Source organism: Melozone crissalis, unplaced genomic scaffold, assembly GCF_028551555.1.
Source record: "Melozone crissalis strain CALT ecotype California unplaced genomic scaffold, PUWL_Pcris_2 ptg000019l_1, whole genome shotgun sequence".
Classification (NCBI taxonomy): domain Eukaryota; kingdom Metazoa; phylum Chordata; class Aves; order Passeriformes; family Passerellidae; genus Melozone; species Melozone crissalis.
In genome coordinates, this window is record NW_026535797.1 from 20,719,801 (window position 1) to 20,740,066 (window position 20,266).

At 45.8% G+C, this 20,266-nt stretch overlaps 2 protein-coding genes across 6 annotated transcripts in view; one reads left to right on the forward strand and one right to left on the reverse strand.

Moving 5' to 3' along the window:
* ZSWIM8 (zinc finger SWIM-type containing 8) overlaps nt 1–9,098 on the forward strand; it is a 53,933-nt gene extending 44,835 nt beyond the window's left edge. For both annotated transcript variants that reach the window (XM_054277408.1, XM_054277409.1), the window contains exons 20-26: nt 63–286; nt 569–1,051; nt 1,635–1,803; nt 4,069–4,242; nt 5,652–5,771; nt 6,717–6,895; nt 8,078–9,098. In XM_054277408.1, the coding sequence (XP_054133383.1) occupies nt 63–286; nt 569–1,051; nt 1,635–1,803; nt 4,069–4,242; nt 5,652–5,771; nt 6,717–6,895; nt 8,078–8,281 (1,553 nt within the window). In that variant the 3' untranslated portion in view covers nt 8,282–9,098. The remainder of the gene's footprint in view (nt 1–62; nt 287–568; nt 1,052–1,634; nt 1,804–4,068; nt 4,243–5,651; nt 5,772–6,716; nt 6,896–8,077) is intronic.
* Nucleotides 9,099–14,607: 5,509 nt separating this feature from the next.
* The window catches only part of NDST2 (N-deacetylase and N-sulfotransferase 2), a 126,259-nt gene continuing 120,600 nt past the window's right edge, over nt 14,608–20,266 (reverse strand). For all 4 annotated transcript variants that reach the window (XM_054277412.1, XM_054277410.1, XM_054277411.1 and 1 more), the window contains 5 exons: nt 19,920–20,094; nt 19,520–19,690; nt 18,088–18,197; nt 16,510–16,612; nt 14,608–16,387 (listed from right to left, as the gene is read on the reverse strand). In XM_054277412.1, the coding sequence (XP_054133387.1) occupies nt 16,262–16,387; nt 16,510–16,612; nt 18,088–18,197; nt 19,520–19,690; nt 19,920–20,094 (685 nt within the window). In that variant the 3' untranslated portion in view covers nt 14,608–16,261. The remainder of the gene's footprint in view (nt 16,388–16,509; nt 16,613–18,087; nt 18,198–19,519; nt 19,691–19,919; nt 20,095–20,266) is intronic.

Below are 20,266 nucleotides of genomic sequence, written 5' to 3' on the forward strand. Positions count from 1 at the left end.
AAAGCTGACTAACTGTGCTGGGCATACAGTGGTGTGAGAGTCTCTCTCACTCTTCTTCTTAGGACAGGCCATGGAGATTGGTAGCGCAGCCTTGAACATCTTAGTGGAGTGTTGGGATGGACATCTGACTCCCCCAGAGGTGGCATCATTGGCAGACAGAGCTTCACGGGCCAGAGACTCCAACATGGTGCGGGCAGCTGCCGAACTGGCACTCAGCTGCCTGCCTCATGCCCATGCCCTGAACCCAAACGAGATCCAGAGGGCTCTGGTGCAGTGTAAGGAACAGGTGAGCATCATAGGGCAGCTGCTAGTGGAGGCTGTTTCCTACTGTCAAGGATGTGCTGTTGTTACCTGTGGGGCTGGCTCCTTGCTACTGCCCAGCTTTAATCCCAGTTCTCTGGACTTCTAATGTTTCATGAATAACACTGGTTATTCTGCTGCATAGCATCTGGCTGGTCCCCATAGTATTAGTCATTTTAGAGTGCCTTGTACTTCTCCCCTCTTGTAGTTTTTCTTTCTTGTGTTTCTTATTTTACATTCTTAACTTCTTTTGTTTCACTGCTCGCAGGACAACCTGATGCTGGAAAAGGCCTGCATGGCAGTAGAAGAGGCAGCTAAAGGAGGTGGTGTGTACCCAGAAGTCCTGTTTGAAGTAGCTCATCAGTGGTACTGGCTTTATGAACAGACTGTTGGTGGGACCCCAGCCCAGAGAGAAGGTGCCACCGGCTGCAGTGCCGGTGGCGCGCGGGCCGCGTCGGAAGCAGCGCGTGGCCTGGCAGACAGCCGGGTGACCTCAGAGCCGACCACGGTGACGGTGGCAGCTGCAGTAACTGCAGCAGCAACCGTCATGCCAGTGATCTCTGTGGGGTCAACCATGTACCAGCAGCACACGGTGGCAGGGCCAGCAATGGCACATACACACACACAGGGTCTCCACCCTTACACCACCCTCCAGACTCACATCCCCTGTAACCCCCAGTATATCGGACACACCATCCAGCACATGCCGCGCCCAGCAGTCTTCCCGGTCCCTGGCTCGGCATATCCACAGGTGAGTTTTGTGCCTTGTTCATTTACTCTGACCTTGTGGGTTTGCTTCTGGGGGAGTATGTTGGAGTGGGGAGAGCATGGGGCTCATAACTGTCATCGCTTGAGATCAGGTCTCTCTTTCTGCTCTCATTTGCCAGTTGGTGACACTTTGGCCCTCCAGCTCAGCATTTGTACAGTAAGGAGCCTTTTGTGGCTGTGTTTCAAGTCTCAAGAGAATATAAAATATAATACATCAGTAGTTATTAATTTCTGTTGCTCTGTAGTTTCTCAGAAGGCGCTGGACAGAAAGCTTGTTTTCTTGAGAGCTTGCAGGCTAAATAGAGACTATGCTGGGAAAGCCAAATGAAGGTTATTTTAACCTTTGCCTATTTTTGAAGGTCTTGGAGTGGTTTTCTGCAAAATGATTAGATTTTTAAAAGGAGGAGGAGCAAGCAGATGTAATGCTCATGCGGTGCAAGTTTCCTCCTTTGCTTCCTTCAGACTGGACTTTTCAAGCTCTGGGGCTTGTGTGGGGACATGATGTTTTGATTACTTCTAAGTGGTCAGGTGAAGCAGACACGACTGTTCTGTACCTTGTGTTGCAGGGTGTCCACCCAGCATTCATAGGGGCGCAGTACCCTTACTCAGTGACTGCACCGTCCCTGGCAGCTACAGCCGTGTCCTTCCCTGGCGTGCCCGTCCCCTCCATGACGCAGATCGCCGTGCATCCCTACCACAGTGAGACGGGACTGTCGCTGTCTTCCAATGTAGCGCGTAAGTTACACCTCTGGACTGGGGAGCACACCTTTCTTTGCTGTCTCTTAACTCTTCACCAGTGAGGGCCTGTTCCTCATTGATTACAAGTGGCACGAGGGTTCTTGCACTGGAAGGTTCTGGCCAAATGAATGCCATTTTAATGGTGTGCCTGCTCAGGGGTACTGGGATTCCCAAGGGGGCCTGATGCAGCTAGCAGAGAGAAACTTCTGTTCAGCTGAATTTCCAGTATGAGATTGTTTTGGACTCAAGACTAAATCATGTTTGGAGCCCTTATGTCTGTCTGATTTCTAACCTGTAAAAGCTTAATTCCCGCTCTCCTTGGGCAAGGTGAGCATAGATGATCTTGAGCAAACTCATGTAATTCTGTTGGGTCAGGTGAACAGAGTAGGAAGCAGGCAGACTTCTGCTACAGAAGCACTACTAAATGTCTTTTCCTGCCTGAAAGGGTTGGAGGCAGCCAGTGCCCAAATGTGGAACTATCAGAGATGATGGATGTTTTGTCAAGAGTCATGTCAATAGCATTTGGAATGGATGCTCATGTGTTGTGCTAGGGCTTGAGTGATGGTGAAAATCCATGAAGTAGCATGTAGCACTGGGACAACAGATGTTGACTGGATTGTGGACATGCTGTCATTGCCATGGAGTTCTGCACCAGTGGGTCGTGCTTGACCCCAATCTCTGCTAATCCATCATTGCAGAGGCTGTAATATTTCTGTACTTTCAGTGTGTTGCAACTCACCAGGTGCTGGAAGACTGGTGTGTGGAAAATACTGAAAAGTTGTGTTGATCTCCTTCATATTCAGAGTATAAGTAGAATAGTTTTAGTTATTTTTTTATCCTGTATTTTGATGCTAAAAAGCTACCACAAAAGCAAATAAAACAGTCTTGAAGGCCTTAGGATCTGATAGCTGCCAGCCTTAGTCACAATCTGATGCCATGACTTTTCATTGTGAGAAACCATTTCTGTACTCCTCCAAAGAGCTATGAATCTTCCAGAAGTGCTAATTCATCCTAGAACACTTGAAATACCAAAAGGAGAAAACAACCCCACCCTTTCCAGTTGCCATTTTTTATGGCTTCCATAAACTTATTTTCAGTCCTTACAATACTGTTTCACTGTTCCTCAAGTACAGAATCATGTGGTGAGGCCTGAGCTCTGGCAATAATTTACCTCATTCTTATGAGTTATTCTCCTTGGCCAGACTTCAAACACAGTATGAATTTTGCCCTGCTTTGTGTGTTGTTTGGCACCCTGTGTCTCCTTGGTTGAGGAGGTTAGACAGGTCTTTCCTGGGAGACACATTATTCTCAGGTGTTTAACTGTTCACTAGCAAACATGGAGGGGGAAATGAAAAGGAACTTACAGCATTGCTCAAGCTGGTGTAGTAGCATCACAGAGAAACTGTGAAATAAGGGTAACAGTTTGCACACACCTAATGGCATCTGTGCTCTGGAGCTCTCAAGCAAACCTTGCTTTTTACTCTTTGTACCTTTCTTGAGAGGGACAGGTAAATTTGAGTCTCGTAAGAGTGCAGCTTAGTGACTCAGTGTTTACTGCTGTCCGTACAAGTTTGGGTGGTACAATGCAATGGGTTTGCATTTGAAACCTGTCATTTCCCTTGAGTTTGCTTATACTAGTTAAGTGTCTGAAGGTGACAACTTCTCAAGTCTCCCTGGTGTTTTTACTGTTGGTACATGCTGCCAGTGTGTGCAGTGACTGTTCCTTCCAGGGATGATTGGAGGTCAGCCTCCAGTAACAGCCTTCCTGAACGGAGTGACAGCTGTCGTACAGCCCAAGTGGAAGAACCTTGCATTGTTGGACTTGATCTTTGAGTGACTTAGTTCTGTTCCTGCTCAGTATTTTTCCTGGCAGTTTCTCATCAGGTGTAGACATACACATGATTGTTTCCTTGGACAAGAAGTCAGAACCAAATATTTTATTTAATCATAGCAAATGCATTCAAATCAACATACACATTTACAAGTAAAACATGGATTTTGTGCATGTTCACAAGATACTGCAGAAGAAATGGACACACATGCTACTGACACTGTCAGGCCCACCTTGCAAACAGAATAGGGCTATTCCTGGCCCACTGTATTTCAGTTGTAAGCCTGTAGGTTTTGGTTGCTTTATTGTTCTGATTAGGGGAATATAACCCTACACTGGCAGGGGGCAGTCAGGTGAAGGAGATGATGTCCCAAGTAAACCTTCTCTTAGGCTGCTGCTGGGTCCTAATGCTGCTGTTTTGCTCTCTTCAGTAGGCAGTGTCCATGCAGGATCAACGTTCCCAGCAATTCAGGGTGCTTCCTTGACAACTCTGTCCTCACAGCCCAACTCCCTCGTTACGGGGGGATTTCCTGCCGAGGATGAGCAGCACAGTCAGCCCGTGAGCCCCCAGGGCCTGCACTACCTCCACTCTGCATACCGAGTTGGTAAGGATGGCCAAGGGGGTTTCTGGAGTCCCCTTGAGAGGGATTCAGGGCAAGGCTGCAGGTTTTCGCTGTCAGTTTGGCAATTGGCTACTGCACCTGTTGGGGGTGAATGCACCTGAGGGACATGGGAAGAGCAAGTTGATGATCAGATGTGGAGTCTAAAAATGAAGGCAAAGCACTGTAAGACTGAACAATTGCTTTTCAGGACCATCAGAGCAGAAAAGAGAGCTAAGTGGGTTAAAGCTGGAAAGTGTCTTGCCTTTCAGCAGATGTAGAAAGTAGCCTGAGTAGGCCTCCAAGGATGTGACTGTGCAAGTTGTGACTATATGATAAAATGATATTTGGCTCCTTCTGCTCATGGATGGAGAGGGCACACCTCTAGTTTAATACCAGCTGAGTCTTCAGATGCACAACGGAAGTGCCCTGTGCCTCTCCAGTTATTTGTTGAAGATAGATGCAGGAGGAACTTATATGCAGTGAAGAGTGGGTATGTAATTAGCATTCCTTTCCCAGTCACAATGGTTATGAGAAAATGAGAGAGTCTGCCTGAATTGCCATTGGTACAAGGATAGCAGTCTTAGGGTTTGGGATGAAGCTTAGATTGCAGTAAGCTACTGTACTAGTAAGCAGTAAGCTACTTGTACGTACTCATGGTTCAACCCAGTGGATGCTTGATGTAGGATAAAGAATTCTCTAAAAATAAGCAAAGGAAGAGAAACAGCAGGAAAATGGAAGGAAGGCTTGACTTTTTTGTTGAAAGCCAGAATAGAGAGTACTTGTTAGCTGGAAAGGTGTGCAGGTGTCTTTTAAAATATCAGTGGTACATGGCATGCCATGAAAGGTGTTTAATAACCTGAAAAAGAGAGAGGCACAGGCAGGCAAGATGGTCTGGAAGATCAGAACGTGGCACATGTTGGTATTTGGATACTGTTGAAATGGGTAGATTTGTCCGAAGAACTGTAATGGCATAAGTGAAATGTTTGCAAATTGGCAATACTGCAGCTCAGTGGTGGCCTGTTGTCTTTGCTGCAGAGCAGGTTGGTTTGGGTAGCTTCTCTGTTGCAAAATTTAGGCCAAAACTTTGCTTTCAGGACATCTCTTGTAGTGCAGCCTTTGGGGCTCTCTGCTTGACGCTGCTGTGGGTGCTTGAGTGCCTCTTTGCAGCTCTGGTGAGGGGTGATGGCTGTGCAGGTTTCCCAGCTTGGAGCAGCAGATCCAGATGTTTTTGCAGATAGTTCCTGTGCTGGCAGGCTCCAAGGTTGCCCTTTTGTTTCTGTCTGGACTCTGCAGCTGTGGAATTTTCTGTTGGTGAGGGGCAGGCCAGTTAGGTTGTGTTGCAGTGAGTGAAATGCTAGACCCAGCCTTACTGGGCAGAAGTGCTGCTTGACTGTGGCTGCCCTTTCTCACAGGGATGCTGGCTCTGGAGATGCTTGGCCGAAGAGCTCACAACGACCATCCCAACAACTTCTCCCGCAGCCCGCCCTACACTGAGGATGTGAAATGGCTCCTTGGCTTAGCTGCAAAGTTAGGTAAGGCTCAGAGCAGTACTTAACAGAAATTCACTTGCTGGGGTTTGGGCCATGGTGGGAACAAGCTCTTTGAGTGAAGCTTCAAAGATTGGGCGAGCCTGATATCAGTGCCATTCCTGAGAGAAGATCCCTGCTGATCTTTCGTCCTCTCATTTGTCCCATTTTTGGGTTCTGTAGGCATGCTGTTGAATTTTGAGTCACTGGATAAAGTACATGAGATTGGACAGGGTTCAGAGCTTGTATCTCTTCCATTTTATAATATTGATTCTTTCTTTTCCATTTGCACTGTATTGTAGGTATTCCTCTTATGTATATTTATACCTTCTTTGAAGACTTTTTATAGCAATAGGTGATCATAACACCTGTTTTCGGGAGGGTTGCTTGTTTTTACTTCCATTTTGCTCTTGTATCTTTTTTGTCAGCTCACTTTTTAATTCTTTCATAAGCAGTAAGCTAAAAAAATCTTTACAAACAGCCTGTTTAGTGGCACAGCTTCTGCTGCTCCTGCTGGCAGAGCTCTACCATAGGAAGTGGTAAGGAAACTTGACTTATGTCTACAGCCTTCTTAGAGCCTGAGTGCTGAGGCATCTATGTGCTTCCTTGATGGGCAGTCAGGAAACAATGGAGAAGGTAGTGTGTTATCCTTGTCTTTCTAGTAACCTTGCCACATTAATCCACAAGGATTAGTTTCCTTTCATATCTCCTTTAAAGAAAGGTGAATTTGGGAACACCAGTAACTGAGGTGGTACCTGGTCTCTCCTCAGACCTGATGGGTATAGCAGAATCTTCTCTGTCCCATGAGTTTGCTAGACTGTCTACCCCAAGCCTGCTGGAGGATGCAGTACTGTGAGAAGAAGGTGCTCCAGATCCAGGTCCTTGCTGTGAAGTGTGGTTTCTTATGTCTCTGTTACCTTAGCACTGTTGTTCTGACTTCCTCCTGTGCAGGTGTAAACTACGTGCATCAGTTTTGCGTTGGTGCTGCCAAGGGGGTGCTGAGCCCTTTTGTGCTCCAGGAGATCATCATGGAAGCTCTACAGAGGCTCAACCCTGCCCATGTGCACAACCACCTGCGCACCCCAGCCTTCCACCAGCTGGTGCAGAGGTGCCAGCAGGCCTATATGCAGGTAAAGTGTGGCTTATCTTCCTGCCTGTCAGAGCTGCCAGGCCATTGCCTGCCTTGGAGGTGCTGCCTGTGTGTGCATGTGCAGAGGGGAAGGGGCACTGGGAGCTGAAGTGGTCCATTCCTGATGCATCCTTCTCCCTCGGCAGGGACTGGAATAGGCATCACCTGCCTATATGGAGCTGCATGCAAAGGATCTCACTGTACTGCTTCTGCCAAGGCCTTCCACCTCCTGTGGTCTTCCATGAAGGCTGGGGTGGTTGTGTTCTTCCTCACTCTGAATGCTATCTGTACCTTTTAACTTCTCAACTTTCTTTGTGTTCAAGCCTCATGTCCACCCCTGTCCCTAGCCCATCCTTTCTGCTTTCTTGTTAGCAGTAGCCTGTTCTCCCCTTCTCATGAAGGCCTGGCATGGCTGTCTGTGTGCCAGTGCTGACACCAACAATGGAGATGGCTTGGTCAGCTACCAGCACAGATATCCCTCCCAGGCTTTGTTGAAACCAGTGTTTTCAGTGAGCCAACTGGAATACCAAAGCTGCCAGTTCTTTAAAGCAGTGCAGTCAGGACACATCACATATACCTTCTTCTTGAATAAACAACCAAAGGGTGATTCTGTAGCCATATTGTCCAGGTTGGATTACCTGTTCTATCATCCTAGATGGTATTTTTGAGACATGACAGCTTCTTCATTTGGCCTTGAAAGCTAAGCCTGCTGGTTTGGGGCCTTGTTTGAGAAGCTGATAGAAGTGACAATGTTAAGCCTAGAGATATTTTGTAGCAATTTAGCGTAAACTTAACTCAGCCCATGTCCCTTAGCAAAGGAGATGAGCAGTGCCCAGCCTGGGTGTAACCTGCAGAATGAAAGGTTGTAAAGGTTGGATGCTGGTGGGGTAGAGTATTACCTGGGCCTTTAGTGCTGTACTGTGGCTCAATGCAGTGCTCATGACATAGAGGACACTTGCTGACGCTGCATTCTGGTGCTCTGAGGGAGCACTGTCCTTGGGTGTGCTGGGGTGTAGGATACAGCAGTGCTGCCTTTGAGGTACTCTGTCAGAGCTGCCAGTCTTGGACCACTGGTGGGTAACAGGAGCATGTGACCTGTTGCTCTGGGAGCTCAGTCTTGTGAGTTCACCAGCAGGGGGGCGGTGAGCAAATGCCTTAAGGCTCTTTCCCTTTTCCCATGCAGTACATCCATCATCGGCTGATCCATCTCACCCCAGCTGACTACGATGACTTTGTGAATGCCATCCGCAGCGCCAGAAGCGCCTTCTGCCTGACTCCCATGGGCATGATGCAGTTTAATGATATTCTCCAGAACCTAAAGCGCAGCAAGCAGACAAAGGAGCTGTGGCAAAGGGTCTCTCTGGAAATGACCACCTTCTCACCATGACGTCAGGTGGAGCTCCACGGACACACAACCCTTTGCCCAACATAGTTGTAGTTCCATTTACACCATCCTTCCTTCTGGTGTCTTTTTTATTTTAGTTTTAACTTGTTGGAAACCACTGATCTGATGTATTTATACCATGACATTCCTCTCCAGCACTGTTGCGTGTTGGCGCTCTGCTTTGCTCGCTCTTCCTCCTCCTTCTCAGGGGGCTGCAGGCTTGAGAAGCATCAGGAAATGAGAAGGAAGTTGAGCTGGCTGCCCTGTGGTGTAGTCACTGCTTTTCTCCCTGAGCCCCGGAGGCTGTCCTGCGAGCAGTTTGCAGTGTGATTGCGCACATGTTAGAGGGGTTGGGGATTCTGTCTGAAATATTTATTTTAGCATTTATAAATATGTAAACTTTTTTTTTTTAATGGGCTTCTCTTACTCTACACACCATCTCCTTTTGGAGAGTGGCTGGAACTGCTGTGCACAGCAAGTGCTTCCTCCATCCCTTTCAGCAACTCCTGGTGAGAGAAGCTGAGACTGGAGTAGCAGGGCCAGGGCCACCTCTGCAGCTTTCTGCTGCAGCTTAGGACAGAGGCTGGAGCTCGGGCAGTGAGTCCTTGACTGCACTGAGCTGCCTGGAGGCTGCCAGAAGTGCTTGAGCTCTTTCTCAGGAGCGTCCCTCACTGGGCACTGCTGGCTCATAGAATGTTTTGATCCTGGTTGTTCCAAGTTATACAATCCTGTTTCTTTTGGCTGGGGTATTACTCTCCTGTAATCACTTTCTTATCCCTTGTCTCTTCTCGTTTCCTGATTAAACACTTGTTTTCTTAGACTGACTCTCTCTTCTCTCTGCTATGATGTTGGCAGTCTGAAGGAGCTTGCCAGCTGTGTGTCAGTGGGAGCTCCTGTGAGCCCTGGTAGGTGGCTGCTGTGCTCTGGGGAGCTGCAGTCCAGCACAAGCTGGGGCCCAAAGGTTTCTTGCCTGGTAGTGCTCTGACAATGACCTGCCTCTGCAGAGGCTGAGCTACATGTTTGATGGGTGCTGGGAGAGTTGGTGCTAAGTCTGGGATGTTCTTCCTACAGTTCTGTCAGTCACTGGCTTCCTTTTCTAGCCTTGATACTGTGTGATAATGCAGAGCCTTGTATTTCCCAAGTATTGTGTAGAACACCAGCTGCTCCCATGTATTGGTGCTATGAGAGATATGTGGTGGACTGTGAAAGGTATCTGGTAGGGATGGCATTGCAGAAAATTAAGTTTAGATAGCTTAAGTGTATAAACACATACCTTTCAGGGCTTTTAAAAGTGGAAGTTACATGACTTATGGATGTTAAGAATCCCATTTCTCAGCAGTAATGTATTTTGCTTCTTACTTGGGTTTAGCCAATGAGTTTTAATTTCTGCAAGTTAGAAATATGTACCTGTTTGATATTTTCAATGATACTCTTAAAGAATAAAGTAAATCATAGGCACAGGGCAAAAGAGATGAACAGGCTCTTTTGGTTTGGCTTTGTGTACTGCACAGGCCAGGGAGTATGGCTTAGGTTTCTCTACTTCTGATTGTGCAACAGTAACTATTTAAAGATCTCCTTACAGCTCCTTGTGTTCCTCCATAAGGTATTTAGTGAAATGCTAACTAGAAATGCAGATGGTGATAATAATGCGTTAGCTTCTGTGGTTTTTAAACTGAAGTCTCTTGGTTATGAGCTGCCTGTTATTTTGCAAAACTTCTGGATCTGACTGGAGAGCACAGCCTGATGATGTGTGGAAGGTTTGGGTTCCTAGAACACTTTCTGTGCTCTGGTTCTTGCATGTTCAGAACTGTGAAAGGAGCATAGAGAAAAATGAGTTGTCTAATAAGGTCTGATATTTTCTAATGCTATAGGGGAAAATTGTGGAAGAGAAGGGAGCATGTTTTAGAAGGAAAGAAGCAGAAGGGAAATGGGTGAAAGAGCTGAATATTAAGTATCAGGAGCAGAAGTGATCTGTAGCATTACAAATTTGGATTGAACAGGGAAATGAAATATCAGAGCCTCATCTGTGATGTTGATTGGAAAAATACACTTGACCCTGAGCAGGTGAGTTTTCAGACCACTGTGTCTCGTAATATATTGTTGTTCCTGAGCCAAATCCCATGAAATATATCTGAGCAAGGACAGAAGAAAGTGAGGAAAGAGATGATGATGTTTTTTACTGCCATGTGGCTGTGAGGTTATTCAGGTATTTTTCCTTCATAAGAGATGGGATGAGCCCTGTTGGCCCCAGAAGCATTCATTTCCTGTTAAAAAAACCCAATTATTACCCACTGCAGTCTTGTTAGTCACTATTCCAGGAGAGGGCAAAAGTTGTAGGCTTAGAAATTCTGAAAAGACATTTCAGCAGAAGACCTGTAAAAGAGGTTGCAGGCAACTCAAATTTCCTTTGACTTTTAACACATGTGTTTTTTCACTTGGAGTAAATGTTCTCCAGGACTTTGCCAGCAGCACATGAAGTGTCTCCATCTCTGGACATGTTCATCTATTACCATCTTTCCTGCCTGTGAAAATTTTCTTTTGGAGGCATTTTCCAGGAATATGCATTAACAGAACAGTGTTTGCCTTTGAACTTCAGTGTCTTTACAGCCCATGAACTAGGTGAGTTTGAGCTGTCCTGTAATGAAATGACATGCCTGGCAGCAGGTTATGGCTGTAATTAGCTGAAAAGTCCCCCTGTCTAGTTTTTCTTTACAGTCCTTACAATTTATTTGGGATTTTTATTTTGGTTTTTGGAGAGTCTATTCAGAACTAGCCTTCTGGAGAGTTGTTGAAACTAGTTTTAATTTTTTTTGCTTGGGTTTGGTTTTTATCAAGCCTGGAACTGTGGTATTTTGGAGCAGAATACAGCTTTTACTTTCCCAGCTTATTTAGCACCAGCTTGGCTATTGCTACACAGTGCTGGAGTGCTCTGTGGAACCTTGGAAACCTCAGTCAGTGGAAATGGGGTAAGCATTGAAGTACCCATGAAGTTCTTCACCACCTCTTGGTCAAAGTTGTCAGCTGTAACAACATGGCATAAATTTAGAACAGTTTTCTATAAGAGGCAGAAAAGTTGTAGTTTTCTTACCTAGACATTAAGAGACGGGCAGGATATAAAAATGATTTTTTCAGGATGCAACTGGGAAGAGAATGTGCCAAAAGAGATGTATGTTCTCACAATGGTCTGCTACCACTGACTTTTTTTTTTTTAAACGAGGTGCAGAAAGTAAAAGGTTGTGCCATCAGGACTTCTCAGCATCTGCTCACCATGACTGTTGCAGGAGTTCTCTCTGAAACCCTTTTAAGCCATAGAGCGAATGGCTCTCGACTAGTTTTTTAAAATACTTTGTGTTTTCTCTTTCTGTGCCTGAATTTAAGTGCCATTGACATGATTATGGTGAAGGCAGGATCCTTCTGGTTGGTGTTTTTTTTTTTTAAACTGCCTTCCCCTCACTATCTCCTTGCCCCCAGAATTATTCACATGTGGCTTTTGAACTCATTCCTGCTTTCTGTTTCCATTTTAAGGGTATCTGCACTTGGGGCAGGGTGGTGGAGGCACCTCTCCCAAAGTAGCAATAATTTGTGGAAGCTGGAAGTGCAGCTGGGGCTGTTCTGGGTGAGGGTTTTTATTTGAGCTGAGGATTTGTGAGTGCTTTCCCTGAGGGCACCATGCAGATGAACCGTGTGTGCTGTCAGGAGCTGCCATTACTGAGTAGTGTTTCTGCTTCTTGTAAAGACTGATTGTGCTCTCTAAACAAGTGACTTTTTATCTTGAGGGCATTGTCTGCTCCCAGTTACAGTATTGATAACAACTCAGTGCTGCCCAGGATACACTGCACAGCTCCTTTTTTGCCATGAAGGAGTTGTGAGTTTTAAGGGGAACATGGTGGAAATGCATTAAATCCAGTACATATCTGTATATGTATGTAGCATGCATTGTAAACAGGGACTGGGTCCTTGACATTTCCTTCCATGTCCTACTTGCATTGCCTCATTTAAGTCAGCCAAGAACTTTTTCTCTAAGCCCTGAAAAGCACCTTTTGCAGTGACCTGGGGGGTTATGGCCCAGCCTGATTTATGGTCCTGTCACTGTACGTGACATAACCACGAGCTGGATTCTGACTGCTGCGCTGTGTCACCACTATGGACCTGCTGGCTGTGGGGAGATGTGAGAGCTGACAAAGCTATGGAGATGAGAAAGGTGAGGAACCAAGTCTTGGAAGGAAGCCACTTTTTAAAGCTAATAATAAGATTCTTTATTTCTACATAGAATAGTGGAGATGAGTGTCAGGAATACTTTTTGTAGCAAAACAGCCTGCTAAGTGTTTCAGAGGTGAATATTACTTGGTTTTTTGTGTTTTTTTAGCCCCTACAAGCCTTTAAGAAAAAAGGAACAAACAAACTGATAAATGGAGAGAAGGTACCACTGTTCCATCTATGTTCTGCTGTGTGATGGGGGATGGGATTCCTGGACTGAGGCAGCCTGAAAACACTTGTATGTGTTGGCTGCTACTGTGGTGGTGTCTTGTGTGCACCATGTCAGCCAGGAGTCCCTCATGATTCAGCACTGTTTGATTCATTTGGCTGTTCAGACCTGTTTATCATTACTTTTCTGGCCATATTACTACCGATACAGGAAAATGATCAGCAAGGAATCAAAGGATTTTCTTTCCAACTGCATGCAAGAGCTGAAAAACATCAGGAAGAGGTTGATCAAGTGGCTTTTTAGATTCCTGTGTGTCATTCTGACTTCCAGGATTTGCAGGATTCTGTCAGGAATATTTGTCTTTGCAGTGCTGTCATCCAATGAAAATTGCAGTTTTCAGTGATCAGCTTTTTGTGTAGCATTGATACGTGCTGCCACCTACACAGAAATTCTCCAGTTCCATTACAAGGTCTTCACCCTATAGCTGAGATTCATACCAGGGCTCCCTGAATGTTGTGCTGACTAGAAAGAGACAGCAGACAACTTTTAAGTATCATCCTGATTGAATTCCTGAGGTGGTTTGCAAGCACAAGCTCCAAAGAGTTTCCTGTTGTTGTTTTGCCAGTTCTCACCTCCCATGCACTTGGCTATAAGAATTACATGGCTTTCTGCTTCCTGGGCCAAATTACTCCTTTTTAAATGGGAGTTGCATCAGACTAAAGAAGTTTTTTTAATACATTACCAAGAAAACCCTTAAGGTCCTGTCTTGTGCTTATTATTTTCCTTTGCCTTAGAAGTGAACTGGTTACTGTGAGTGAGGCAAGGTGAGGTTTGTTTCTACTGTGGAAGGATGAGGATCTGGAATGTTTTAGTGTCAAATGGGTCAGTATCTAGTACCCAGTGTCTCTCACTAAAAGAGGGGGTTTGTTGGCTTTTTGGTATCACAGAGCTTCTGCTATTACACATGCTTCTCTTAGAGGCAGTGTTTGAGTCCACAGCTTTGAAGTGATGACTGGAAGGCAGGTAGCTCCTGCATCCATGTGCTGTCAGAGAAAGGTAGCAGATTGGAAAACAGATCTTCATCAGGTAAGGATGTCCTATATTTGGAGCTGACCACAGCAGGGGCTTTGTCTGCCATTAGCATAAGCAGTAAGAACTAGTGCAGTACAGAAACTAAGCAACCAGGGGAGGAAAGAAATAGATAATGAGACTCCACAGTTGCCATTGCTGCCTTGAGTGACAGTCTATTACCAGTAAAGTAACATTGACTTACTGAGCCCCTCCCAACATTCATTCCTCAGGCCACATTTATTGTTACTGGGCCTCTCCTCAAAGAGGTACCACACTCTGAGGTAAAGCATGAAGTGATTGGGTGACAACCTGTAATGAACTAAGCAGGAAAACGTTTAAGGGAGCAGCACAATCATTGGTCCTGGGATCCTCCAGCTCCTGTGGCAGCATGTGAAAGTGCCTTGCTGCTGTCAGGGTTATTTGTGAAGTGTCTGGTGCAGGGAGAGCTGTAGGGCTGTTTTACAATGCTCTCACAAGCTTGACTATTCAAACAATGTTTTCCTTCCAGTTTTTACTGTGAGGGCTGCTGTGCCAGGCACACCTGGACAGGAGCTACAGAGCCAAGCTCTGCTGTGGCAGGCACAGCAGCTGGAAACAACTGCAGTAGCCAGGAATGGCCCCAACGTCACCACTACACAAAGCAGTAAGAATGAGTTTCAAACTCCAGCCTGGCTGCAAGTAGCACACTGCTTCTACCTTGTTTCAAATGTAAGTTAAACACCACTGTTGCCCTTTCAAATATCAGGCCTAAGGCCTGGAGCAGGATTTCCAGGTTTCTTACCCTTGTACCAGCTTAGGGTCCATGACACCACTCCAAATCATCACAAAGAAGAAAAATAAGTAGTACATTTATTGAATCTCCACTTACTACTACTTCTAGCCTTTATTGAGACACATGTGCTCAGCTTCGAGAGCCAAGAATTTCTTCATTATCATTCAATGTGAATGATGCTATACATGAATCAAGTGCAGGAAGTTGGGCTTTTCTCTCTAACAGGAATGAGAGAGGGGTTTCTAGTCTTTCCATCCATTTTTTGGCTGCACAAAATAACCCTTTCCAAGGGCACATGAAATAAAATACTATATTGCATACTATATACATTTACATACAACAGTAAATGCACCATTCATTCAGAAATACACAATACCTAAGGCTCAATGGAAAAGGTCAGTTGAAGCAACTTCTCTCTAGCTGAGAGAGAAGGGGCTTGTGACAGTTGTGGAAGTTTCCATAACTTGTTCATGTGGATCCTACCCCACTGCAGCACTCTCCAAGGACCACCTGTGCCTGGGAAGGAGGGCTCAGAGAAAATATGTACAACCATGATGGAGGATTTCCTTTGAGATTAATTACCCAATAACTGCAGGAGGAGGCAAAGTACCTTAGTGTACTTTGCAGAAGCAGAAGCCCCTTTTAGGCATAGGAAACCACTTCTGGTGCAAAGCTGGCTGTCCCTTTGTATCTGAACAATACTTACTTTTAACTGGTTTTTTTCCTTTTCTTCTTGGACTGTTGGCGTGCAAGAATATTTAAACAGTGCTAGCAACTGGACTATGTGATAGGGATGCTGAAACTGTTGGAAAGGGATTTTTTTTTTTTTAAGCTGATCAGATGTGGGGAACTGAACTGCCTGTTTTCAGCTGTAACATCAGCCATATTTAACAATACCTGAGCTTTGCCTCCCCCCTGCTGCTGGGCTGCACTTACACCTCCCAAGTGCTCTATAGGGACATTTCTGCTCCTTGGTTATCTTTTGAAACGGCTCAAGTCCCTGCAGAGAAATACTCGCCACGTTGCCACATGTGGCAAACCTTTTCTCTAAGATCACAAAGCAATTCATTGACCAGAGTCAGCAGTGTATCCCACCCCAAGCCCTGCAGATAAGGAGGGACAAGGTTACCTGTCTGTGCCTGTCCTCGCAGGTGCACTCCCCGCCATCCCCACACCGTGGCACTGTAAGCAATGGGCACGGGCGGGAACAGGGCGTTCTTGGGCCTCGCTGTGCCAGATACACTACGGATAAAAGCTGGGCTTCGCTGCACTGGATTCCCCTTTTATTAGGCTGCTGCTCTTTTCTCAGCAGTGGGCTCACTTGTCTCCCCTCTTCAGCCTTTACTTCTGGGCTCAGAGGAGTAACACATTAACTCCAGCTCATGCCTGTTTCATAGACTGAGGAAATTAATTTAAAAATACACAAAGTGGTAACTCTGCTCTCTTCCCTGCTCTAAGTTAGGGCAGGCATTTCAAATCCTTCTTGTAAGTAGAAGTCGAATTGTAGTAGCACACCATTAATACTCAAGAATGTGACTTGCACTCTATGCCCCAAGGCAGTGGCAGGGCAGCAGCCCTTTCTGAGGGTGGGGCAAGGCTCCACATGCACATTCTCTCCTCCTTTGTCCAGTTGTTTTGGCTTGACAGGAGATGGCATCATAGCACATGCTGGAGCACCACACATGCCGATGGCACTGGGGCCAGGGAGTCCCTCTCAGCTCCAGCTGGAGTTTTGCAGTTCCTCTCGGAGCCAGGTAGGAAGGGGCTGCCCCAGTCTGTTCATCAGCTTGGATAATTCAATGTTGTGCTCCCGGTAGAAGTCTCTTAGAAAGAGCCGTGACTGTGGAAAAAACAGACACATGCTCCACAGGTCATCTAGGACAGAGGGTAGGAAAATCCATGTGGGTTTGCTGGGATGTTTCTACTTCTCTTTTTGTCAAGAGATTTGAGACAGCTACTCACCAAGGAATCCATATCAGGGTATTTCCTTCCTTTACTCTTTCCTAGGCATTTAGTCTTTCCTCCATCTAGCAGCTGGCACCAAAATCCTTTTGCTTCATCAAATCTGCAAAAGACATTTATTTGAAAGATACAGCCACAAACCCAATTAGCAGCAGCAGCAATTAAGTAACTCCATAGTTACTTCCTATTTCAATGCTTTACCTATTTATTTTGTGATATTGGTTCCTTGGATTTTTTAGCACTGGACTACTTTGACAAGAAACCTATTACAAACATGATGGTTTCAGCTTTGTGCAAATTTCAGATGTACCATGGTTACACAATTTGTCTGTTCAGCTGGGGGGAAAGATAATAATTGGGTTTTTGGTGTATGTAAATTCTTTTAACTCTCCTCACTATAGTTGAGTATTAGAGAATCCCCTGACTGTTTATTAAGAGTCAGGTGTTTCTTTTCTTGCTAAAACACAGGCATGAGGCAATGCTGGGAACCATGTCTGGATCTGGCCTGGTCTGTCCCTTCAGGTGGCCAAAGGTGAGCTTGAGGTTTGAGCAGGTCCCTTGAAGAAACTGGAGGCAAGCTGACAAATCCCATCTATTTCCTGACCCTGGCTGAGGGGTGCTGGCAGTACCTCTACCGTAGATACTCCATCCACCATCAGCACATGTACTGCAGCAAGTGAAGCTTTCAAGTAACCTGACATTTCTCTAAATCTGTTCCCCCCGAGGAGCTCTGTGCCACCCATTTGGAAACAGCTGTAGGGGGAGAACTGAATGAGTTGTCCTCTCTTTACTGTGAAAGGAAAGAGCAATTGTTCTGTGTCTGCATGCATGCATCCTCACCCACCATCCGCAGCTGGCATAGGCTGTGACAGCAGAGAAGATGTGAAAACAGTTTTCAGCTGCAAAGAACAATATTCAGCATCTTCAGTGGGCTTGCACAGTTTCCACTAAACACTGGTATGGCCACAGTACACCTCCAACAGCACTTAATCTATTCAGATTAACTGTACATGCAGTGTGGGCAAGATCACAGTCACAGCTCAGGAACACCATGTAACTGTAGCAGTGAGGTGGTGCCTCTGCTAATGCTCCCTCAGACAGCTCTGGGCACCTGTCAAATCCACATCATCTCTAATAACAGGTTCTTTACCTCAAAACTGCAATGCAGCCCTAATCTCCATCTGGGTGAAGATATGAGCAGACTGTCACACATTTTTATCATACCTCCTCTACTTTTTGTCAAATACAGGTATAACACAAAGCATAAGGAGTGCTAATAATTCCAGCACCTTTTCTGAAACACAAAGACCAGATGGAAAAAAATATAGTTACTGCTGTGAAAAACTTCATTCTTCTCCATGACACTGTCAGAACCTTGTCCTTCCCCTATAATTTCAGGAAACACCAAGGTGTGATTTCAGTCTCCACAAAGCATCTCATGCTATTTGAATCTAATTTTAGGGTTAGGCATAACTGTAAAACCTTGGCAGATCTTGTGATCATAGACAAGAAGTATTCTTTTAATCATGGGCTTCCTGGCTGAGAAAGCATTCTCCCAAAAGGGAGCTAGTTCCCTACCTGAGGGCCTGGGTGTAGTTGAAGAGCGGTGTAACTCCCAAGAACTTCTGGATGTTGTCCATTACAGAGGCAGGGTTGTGTCTCAGCTCCTGACCATCCACAATGAGAAGCTGAAAAGAGAGAACAGTTGCCTTAGCCTCTGCCAGCTTGTGCTGACTGACACCTGTGAGATTCCTTCATCTCCAGCTGCCCTGGCCTGTGAGTACAGGCAGCCAAAATCTGTCTGTTCTAGAAGAACACAGTGGGGGATGTGGCCCATTTGTCACCAGAGATAGAGAAGTTGTGATATGGGCCACATGACAGGCTTTGCTTAATAAAGTTGTCTTTGGCCAAATGCCCTGTAACTAAGCACTAAGGCCCAGAAGCAGCATGTACAGATTGTCTCTGGAAACCCTTATTTTTTGGATGTCAGCAGCCATTGTGCTAGGTATTGTCCTGTTACATGTCTCACAGACAATGAACAACATTTGTGCTAATAAATATCTACTCCAAAGAAAAGAATGGAGCAACAGTCACATGAACTAATGACTGACCTGCAGTAAGAACAAGGAGGAGTGTGTTTGGCTCCATCATTCCTCAAGCAATAACCTCCAGGAATAGTAAGGCAATGAGATACAAGCCTAAGAATGCTTTACCATCTCTCTTTTAGTCTTGACAGATCTGTCATGTACAGTTCAGGCTCTGCTGCTTTGGCAGAGAAAAAGAGACCAAATGGACATTATAACCCTCTGCTGGATTACGGACTGCCTTAAGAATAACCCCAGCAGCAGAAAGAACCTGAAAAAACATCCTGACACAGTAATCACATATATATATATACATACACACACAAAGATAGGTAGATAGATAATCTTAGTTTAGAAACATCTTCAGAATTTAGAGACCGAAATACTCTACACTGTCTATTCATTTGCATTTTTGCAAATTTATACACAAAACACTAAATCCTGACATCTCTGCAGTGAACTTTCCCTTCAGCAGACAGCTAAAGGCTTCACAACATGGGAACTAACAAGATTCTACTAACTAATTCTAACTAACAAGCAGAGTCCATGAGCCTCTCTGTAAAGCAACCAAACCACAGCAAGTGGCTGAAGAAGGTCCCTGAACTGCAGACTGCCAAGATGAAAGGAAGGGAGTGCTAACACTGCTGTTCTTGCTGAAATTCCCAGTACTGTGGAGCGTTCTAGGAGATCACAGTATCCTCATGCACTCATTTCCTTTTACAAATACAATAAAGTGCAAAATTGGAGTATTCAAGCCTAATTTCTTACCCACTCATAACAGGAGAAAGGAAGTAGTGGCTTTTGTTCCAAAAGACAAGAAAGAAGGTAAAATTAAAATTATGGTGGGCGCACATTGTTCCTGAATCAGTTTGTTCCCCTTTCTCCTACACTAAACCTGCAGGGGGCTCCACAAGCTGCTCTCCTACCTGCCCCGAGGGATAGTAGGTCAGCCAGCGCTCCAGGTGGGTGGAATACCAGCCGGGAAACAGGCATCGGCTCTGCAGGGTGCGCAGCTCCTGTGGGGCCTGGGCTTTCGCAGAGATCACTTGGTAGAAGGTGTAATTAAGCGCCACAGGGTCGTTGTGAGCACGCTGGTGCTGAAAAACACAAGCTGGATTCAGGAGCAGGAACACGATTCCGCCTTACGCTTCTCAGTGCGGATCCCAATGACTCAGCACAGCCACCCACCAATGCCTCTGTATGTGAATGTGTCCACACCCTGCAGGGAACCTGCCTCCTCTAGGGAAGCACATCCGTGGGCTTTCTGCCTCCCCCACTGAAATATCTCTGTGGCTGTGAACCCCCAGCCCAGCGCAGGGAAGTTACCTGGTACCACGAATAGGCTCGGTCGGCAGGGTTGATCAGAACAGTGATGATTTTGGCTCGAGGCAGCAGGGCTGCACCACGTTTCGGTACCACCTCTGTGTCAAAGTAATTGGCACTCTTCTCAAACATGAAGTCTGTGCTGGCATTGGAGGGAATGGGAAAGAATTCCATGTACCTGCCAAACAGAAGGGATGCTGGTGAGCAGCATGGCCCAACAAGAAAAGGCACAGCCCCACGATGCCCTTACGCCTCTTCAACAGACACAGCTGCAGCAAAATTGCACCTCCCCAGTAATGCAAGGGATGAGCAAAGGAGTGCAGATGTAGCAGAAGCGGGACTCAAAGAAG